The 7,500-nt window shown below is 42.7% G+C and overlaps 1 protein-coding gene across 2 annotated transcripts in view; it reads left to right on the top strand.

The window, feature by feature from the left end:
* The window catches only part of gata4 (GATA binding protein 4), a 27,827-nt gene that overhangs the window by 18,276 nt on the left and 2,051 nt on the right, over positions 1–7,500 (top strand). For both annotated transcript variants that reach the window (XM_042094946.1, XM_042094944.1), the window contains one exon: positions 3,889–3,970. In XM_042094946.1, the coding sequence (XP_041950880.1) occupies positions 3,889–3,970 (82 nt within the window). The remainder of the gene's footprint in view (positions 1–3,888; positions 3,971–7,500) is intronic.

Here is a 7,500-nt window from a genome sequence, read left to right as displayed (position 1 = left end):
CTTTACACCTTTCTGTTCGGTAAGGTCAGCTGTTTATTCTGATATATGGTTTGTTATGTGTTGAACGAAGGGTTTGTGAAGTATTCCACCGAGATGTATGGGTAGGAAGATGGGCGCAGAACCTTCAGTACAATTATGATTAAATTGAATTATATTATTCACTTAAGCGTAATTTTCTCGCAAACCGTTCACCACAGCATGTGATGTGATAGGCTACTTGTGATGTCTGTGTGATGAGTAGGCTCGTTCGCGAGTAGTTCAACTGAGAAGAATGGGTGAATTTGGATGCACTTTCTTTCTTGTCGTGCGCTGTCACTTTCTCCATTGCGTAAAAGACTAAATTAATTTGCACTGTGAATGCTTAGATTATTTTGACAGGCCATAGGCTAAATAAAAATCGTTATTAGTCGGACGCAAAACAGAATATTGAAAGAAGGGGGCGCCAACGATCGACATGGTTTGTGAAGTTAGTTGTATTGCCAACGTGCTTGATGTTAGTATGTCAGGTTTTACACACCGTGTACGTCTTGTCTAGTTTCCCATTAAATTAGTAGAATCCGAAATGTGCCCAGATGTCCGCTTTCCAAGCTTTGGGTGCGTTTTTAATTACCCGTCTATCGCGGTCATCTCCCTCCGTCATCTTGATTCTTTAGTGTTGTTGTTATGCTAGCTAGTGCTGCCGCTTAGCATGTAGCTACAGGCTGCGCATGTCATTACAACGTTGCTCCGGAAATGCCCCCAGAAGTAATTGAAACTTCACAACTTTATTGTCCACTCAAGGCCAGAAAATAAATAGTGACATAATCGATTGTGGCACGTTGCCGCATCGATGCTGAATCGTGCATGCCCCGCATTGCAGTGCATCGCCGAATCGATTATTGTTGACACCACTACTATCTAGTGAACCAGCCCACATCTCCACCAGTTTAGAACCGAACCAAGGGATGCGTCATCAACAATGGGTGTTGCATGCAAAACAAAAGTTAATGAGATGCATAAACCGGAGAATAGATAGAACAGTTGTCCCGTAAAGAACGGCAGAAATTAGCTGTTTAAAATGCTAGTCATCGTCTGCAGTGTAATGCTAGTTGACTAGTTTTGTTTACTCATGGCAACAGTTGCTAAGGACGGAAAACTCATGCTGTTAGTCTTCTCCCCTCTGAGCGGTGAAGTGACACGCCCACTCCAGTTCACAGGAAGTGACACGCCCTCTCCGGTTCGCAGGAAGTGACACGCCCACTCCGGTTCGCAGGAAAAATAATTATTTTCAGGTTCAAGCTCTGAACCAAAGTACCATGTTCCGAACCGTTTTTTTGTTTGGTCGAAATGCTCCGATCGGTACAGTGTGTGTGTGTAGTATTCTACCACGGAACCCTCCTGCCAGGCTGTGAGGGTCAGAGACATGTATACGCACCACCACATCCCTTATGGAATCAAATCAGACTCAAAGGCTTTGTATGTGTGTAATCACCACATGAGACTGTAGAAATGATTTCTGTGAAAAGTAACTGTCAATATTAAAAATATGCACTACACTTACAGATCTGTTTTACAGCTACAAATCATCCTACAGTTACAAATATTTGACCATTACAAATATATTCATTAGTTTCAAATCAATGCTCACTTACACAAACCTGCCCTACAGTTACACGTAACAGCTACACTAGTGTGTTAGCCTAGAAATCTAGACGCACCCTAATTTGCTCAGCCTGTACGTCTAGTATCAAACCATAGGGATTTCTATTGGCTGACGCCGTGGACTTCATCCAATGGTTCAATTCCAGACTATACATTTCAATGATATAGGATGGCCCACCAGGCTACTAGTGTGTGTGTGTCCTCATGAGTTTTTATCTGTGGACACCAGTGTGTGTGTGTGTGTGTGTGTCCTTATGAGTTTATATCTGTGGACACCAGTGTGTGTGTGTGTGTGTGTGTCCTTATGAGTTTTTATCTGTGGACACCAGTGTGTGTGTGTGTGTGTGTGTGTGTGTGTGTCCTTATGAGTTTTTATCTGTGGACACCAGTGTGTGTGTGTGTGTCCTTTTGAGTTTATATCTGTGGACATTAGTGTGTGTGTGTGTAGACAGGGGCGTCATGCAAGCCAAAATTCGGGGGGGGGGCACAATCAGGCATTTTTTTTTTGGGGGGGGGGGGGTTATTTTAGAGGGGGGCCGGAGATTTCTCCCCCTGGAAATTTTGAAATTCTGGCTGCTAAACATACCATTTCAATGCAGGTTGGGAGGGACAGAAATACCTTAACAGAGCAAGCAGCAACCCTCCTCTATCTGAGGACTAAGCTAAAGTATCTATTTTGTAAGTTAATGTAAAACAGACAGGTTGGTGAAAGAACTGTAAGCTCAAATTCAGCTCATTAAAGTGTAAGCTCATTAAAGCATGTTTAGACACACATATTTACACTTAGGCGTACTACACATGATTTTAAAAACCGTACCATTGCAGTTGTTATGATTTGATTGATATGTGACCTAAGAACAATCTTACATCTTACGTCTGAATTTGTGGTGCTCAGAAATTAAATTTTAATCTTAATTCATGTGATGAAGGACTTTGAAAGAAGTTTGACAGGTTTCAGTGCTGAGTAAGGTAAACACTAAATATTTGCATATTTTACTACTAGTAATATATTTTTTTATTACCATTATGGCAAGCAATAGGCTACCTCATTTGTAAGTTGCTACCTGAAAATCATGAGCAAGTGACCCAATAATAACCTACGTTATGAGCACATGAGAGAGACTATTATACTTTCTTGCCCTCTACATCACGGTCACACATAGCTATCCTATGTATATAAAATCTGTAGGCCTCCTTTTGAACGGGTAGCCTATCCCTTTTCACTACATGGATTAGCTGCCAGATACGTGAATAGAACAAGTGGAGAAACATCCAACGCAATGCCTTGGTACAGTAGGCCTAATGTTATTAGGTTGGATTTTGTAGTCACTGCAAATGCAACACCCTCGTTTCTATGAAACTGAAAACAATTGAACCAGGAGACTTTGCCAAATATTTTTAATATTTGTAAGAGTAGCCTAGGCTACATTATACACCATGTACAGTATAGGCTAACGTTAACGTAATGCTCTGAATTCGCGGCCAACATCAAATCCATAGTTCTAACTTTTTGATCACCAATTCAAAATTTCCTGGTTAACCACAAATAATTCCACTACTTTTTATTGCTTAGCTAGACTACTTACCACTTCAACACTATTGACTGTATCTGTTTAAACTGTAGCTGTAACAGTTCAACTGTTCAAACTTGAGCGTTAACTGTAACAGTTCAACACAAGCAAAACATTGCAAGCTCAATGCGCGTGTGAGTTGTTACGGGAACATACACAGACACCAATTTTAGGAAAAGGGCTAATGTTGACCGGTCTTCAGCTGGTTTATTCCACATCCAGAAGATGCACTTGAGTCGTTATGGGCTCTGGCTTATTATGGAGCATAATAGGAACAAAGTTATGATCAAAACAATGATCAGGGAGGAAAAATCTGAGGGGGCACGTGCCCCCTTTACTTCAATGGGCATGACGCCACTGTGTGTAGAGAAGGGATACCTGTGTGTGTGTAGAGTGTGAGTTACATGGCTGTGTACTAGTGTGTGTGTGTGTGTGTGTGTGTGTGTGTGTGTGTGTGTGTGTGTAGAGTAGGGATACTTATGTGTGTGTGTGTGTGTGTGTGTGTGTCAATAATCACCCCCCCCACACACATACACACACACACAGACACAACACAGACACAACAAACACACGCACACCCACACTCACACTGAGGCGCTGGCTATTGTAGAAGTGGCTTGTGATGACCTTGTGACGACCTTGTGATGACCTTTTGATGACCTTGTGATGACCTCAGGTGCCGCGCCCACTGGCCATGAAGAAAGATGGCATCCAGACTCGCAAACGCAAACCCAAGAACCTCAGCACGAACAAACCTGGTATGTGCCACAGTACAGTACACACACACACACACACACACACACACACACACACACACACACAGAATCAGACACCACACACACACACACACACACACACACACACACACAGAATCAGACACCACACACACACACACACACACACAGAATCAGACAACACACACACACACACACAAACACACACACACACACACACAGAATCAGACACCACACACACACACACACACACAGAATCAGACACCACACACACACACACACACACACACACACACGGGACGGAGCACCCTAGACTTTTTGCCGAATCGATAAAGTTCCGGCACCAGTGTGAATGGGTCAAGGCGGAAAGGGGAATCTGGGCGGGCATTTCACTAGTTCACATTCTGTAATTTGCAAAAGATATAATAGCGTAATAGAAAAGCATGTTTGCCGAAGTCTCTGGCCAGGGTCCTGAAGTGAATAGCGGGATGGTGCAGGCAGGAGTCGTACACCCCAAAAACCCTATAGCCAGGACCACGCAAAACAAATTCAACGGGAGAGCGCAAGGTGCTAAGATATTAGTGATAGGCGTCGGAGGACCACGGCCGAGAGTTTGGAGCGCCTGATCGGACAGACCGTTATTTGCCGCGTTGGTGGCACCAAAAATAATGAGTAGAGTAACGGCCTGCTGGGATTCCGACTGGCGTTAGAACTGCGTTTGAAACCAGAAGAGTAACGGAGCGTCCGGAGTCTGGAGCAAACAGGGCATCTATCCGTGCGATGGAAAGATGAAATGAGCAAATTAGTAGCCTATAGGGCTGCAGGGGAGAGTCAATCTTGAACGTGACAGCCCAAAAACATGGGCAACATCAACATCTAATGCACCCCAATAAGGACATTAATTCCATAGCCCAACCAGGGCTGCACATTTTGCGGAAAAAGCCCGATGATATGTGTAGAAATGAGGTTACTCTTAAATGTTTGAGTGTGCGTGTGTAATAATTAGTCCCTATTGCCTTGTAAGCTACCTTATAATTACAATGTCAGTTTGCTTATCCCTTTACCTGCACTTTTTAAATTATTTCCATCAAGCTACATCAAACCATTTTCAATCATCAGTTGCTGCCTGCCTTCTAAAACCTACTATTTAGTGATCTAAATCCATCCGTAATAGAACGTAACTTTATTATGTAATGTAACTTGTTATGTACACTTGTTATGTAACTTGTTAATGCTGCAGCTGAACGACAGTCTGAAACTCACACTTGGCGTCATTGGATTTCACACACATGTAAAAGAAAAGCTAACTTTTATGCACAAGCTACGTTTTGCACAAGCTACGTTTGATACTTTTTCTTTGTCTAAATGTTCACTCCTCACAAGTCTAACTTACATTTTACAATGCAGGGACTGTAACTACAGATATACTAGTTATAAATCATTACTTTATTTAGGCAGAATAAGTTCGTTGTGGTTTCCAAGCTCATTAATGTTAACGTTAGCGGTCTTCCACTGATATTCATGGCATTAGCTAGCTTTGTGGTTAGCTAGTCTATGATGAGCCCTTATTTAGCAATGGATAATGTCATACTGCAAATTGTAAAACTTACGCTTTCAAAATAACAGGCCGGGGAGAGATGATACGTCTCACTGCTATAACTGTCACGCTATTAAAGAAATACATCTTCAGTCACATTGTCAAAAGTTAAAAGGACAGACAGTCAACTACACTGTAACAACGTAACGTAATTACTATCTAATTCCGCTTCACTCTCAGCTTATTTAACAGCAGCAAAACTGGACATTGTTTTCACAAATTTTGTCATGCTTATTTGAGTTAAGAGAACTGATGGGAATGTTCTTTTAATTGTTATTTCAAGCAATGTATGTCTCGTAACCAAATCACCATGAACGTGTTGCATGAACAGAGGAGGAGAAGCTGGAGGAACGGAGGAGAGGAAAGAGGAACTGATTGTTGGAAGTAGTTGAGATTGTAGTTCTGCTTTCCTTGCGGAACGAGGGAAACCGATCCCACGCGCATCCAACTTTGCTCTAACCAAAGAGATGGCCCGCGGCGGAGGAGTAGTTCTCTTTCTTCGGGTCGTGCAGCGGATTTTGCTGTTATTAGAACCAGGCGAGCTATTGGATGCCCATGAAGGAGCTGGGGAAGCCAGTCTGCGCGACCGGCGTCTTGGCTCCAGGGGGAAGGCAACTTGACGCGGCCGCCCACGACTAAGAACATCAGAAGCAGGAAGAGCAGGTGGAGTGGGTGGAATACTGGAGTATGTAGATTGAGCTCCATTTTAGTCTTGCGCTGATGCTGCAACTTCGGCAGGTAGACTGAAGGAGGCGGAGAATAAATAGCCTGACTGACTGAAGGAGGCGTTTGTAAACGCCGTTTGGATGCACCAGTGTGAATGGGTCAAGGCGGAAAGGGGAATCTGGGCGGGCATTTCAATGCTATGTCCAGCCCACCACAGGAGATTGTAAATAAATCTAACTGATCAAAAGCAGCAATAGCAGAGACAGCACATTATGTCAATCTTTAAATTCACAAAGTCTCCAGTCATTTAATGTCTGCTAGAGTTGACTGTAGCTCGGAATGCAATCGGTTGCCATAATAGGCTATCCTAAAATCCAGCGATAAAACAAATCATGAACTCATGAGCGTCTGTCTGCCCTATATGTATATCCTCTGATTGTAATGCTTATCTAGGCGATATTTGTAACATTTATTTTGTATTTGGCCTGTTATAAAATCATGTAGGCCTATTGAACAATTTAAACACATTGTGAACCCCAAAGTTGGAGACATGCATAGACATTGCTGCAAATTTAAAACCGGATTACTCTGGAACTGTACATGGGAATGCTTTACACTTTTGTGTTAGTTAAGGTCTGCTGTTTATTCTGATATATGGTTTGTCATGTGTTGAGGGAAAGTTCACGAAGTATTCCACCAAGATGAATGGGTAGGGAGACGGGCACAGAAAATATGATTAATTCAAGTTACTTTTCTCGCGAACCGTTTACCACAACAACTAACCACTAACATTGTTTAAAAGCTGAGAAAAAGCTCTTTCGTGTGATACATGTGATGTCTGTGATGAATAAGCTACTTCGCAAGTAGTTCAGCAAATTTGGGTGGGACAGAAATAGCTTTACAGAGCAGCAGCTCTGGCCATATCGGCTCTGGCTCACATGATGTACTGCTTCAAATGCATTATCGCTTCACTACCCAACACGCGAACAAGAAAGAAAAGAAAAAAGAAACCAATGTGCTTATGTCGCGATTTCCGATAGGCCCAGGCCTAGAGAAAAGACAGCTATGGTAACCTAACAAGTAGGATTTGCTTTGCCTACTCTGCTGTTTGGTTGTCCCAAACTTTGAGACGATCCATACTCGCATTAACTGAATCTTATCAACCCGAACTGCGATGTTCCAAACAGAGTGACAGGTTGCAATGCCTAATAATCTCACTGCCTACGGCATAACTGATACAGTGCGCCTAGGCCTACTGTTAAACACCTGAAAAATATTAAGCTGCTGTTTT

Source organism: Alosa sapidissima, chromosome 6 (genome assembly GCF_018492685.1).
Source record: "Alosa sapidissima isolate fAloSap1 chromosome 6, fAloSap1.pri, whole genome shotgun sequence".
NCBI lineage: Eukaryota > Metazoa > Chordata > Actinopteri > Clupeiformes > Clupeidae > Alosa > Alosa sapidissima.
The sequence above is the reverse complement of the archived record's forward strand: the minus strand, read 5'-3'. Positions and strand labels throughout refer to the sequence as shown.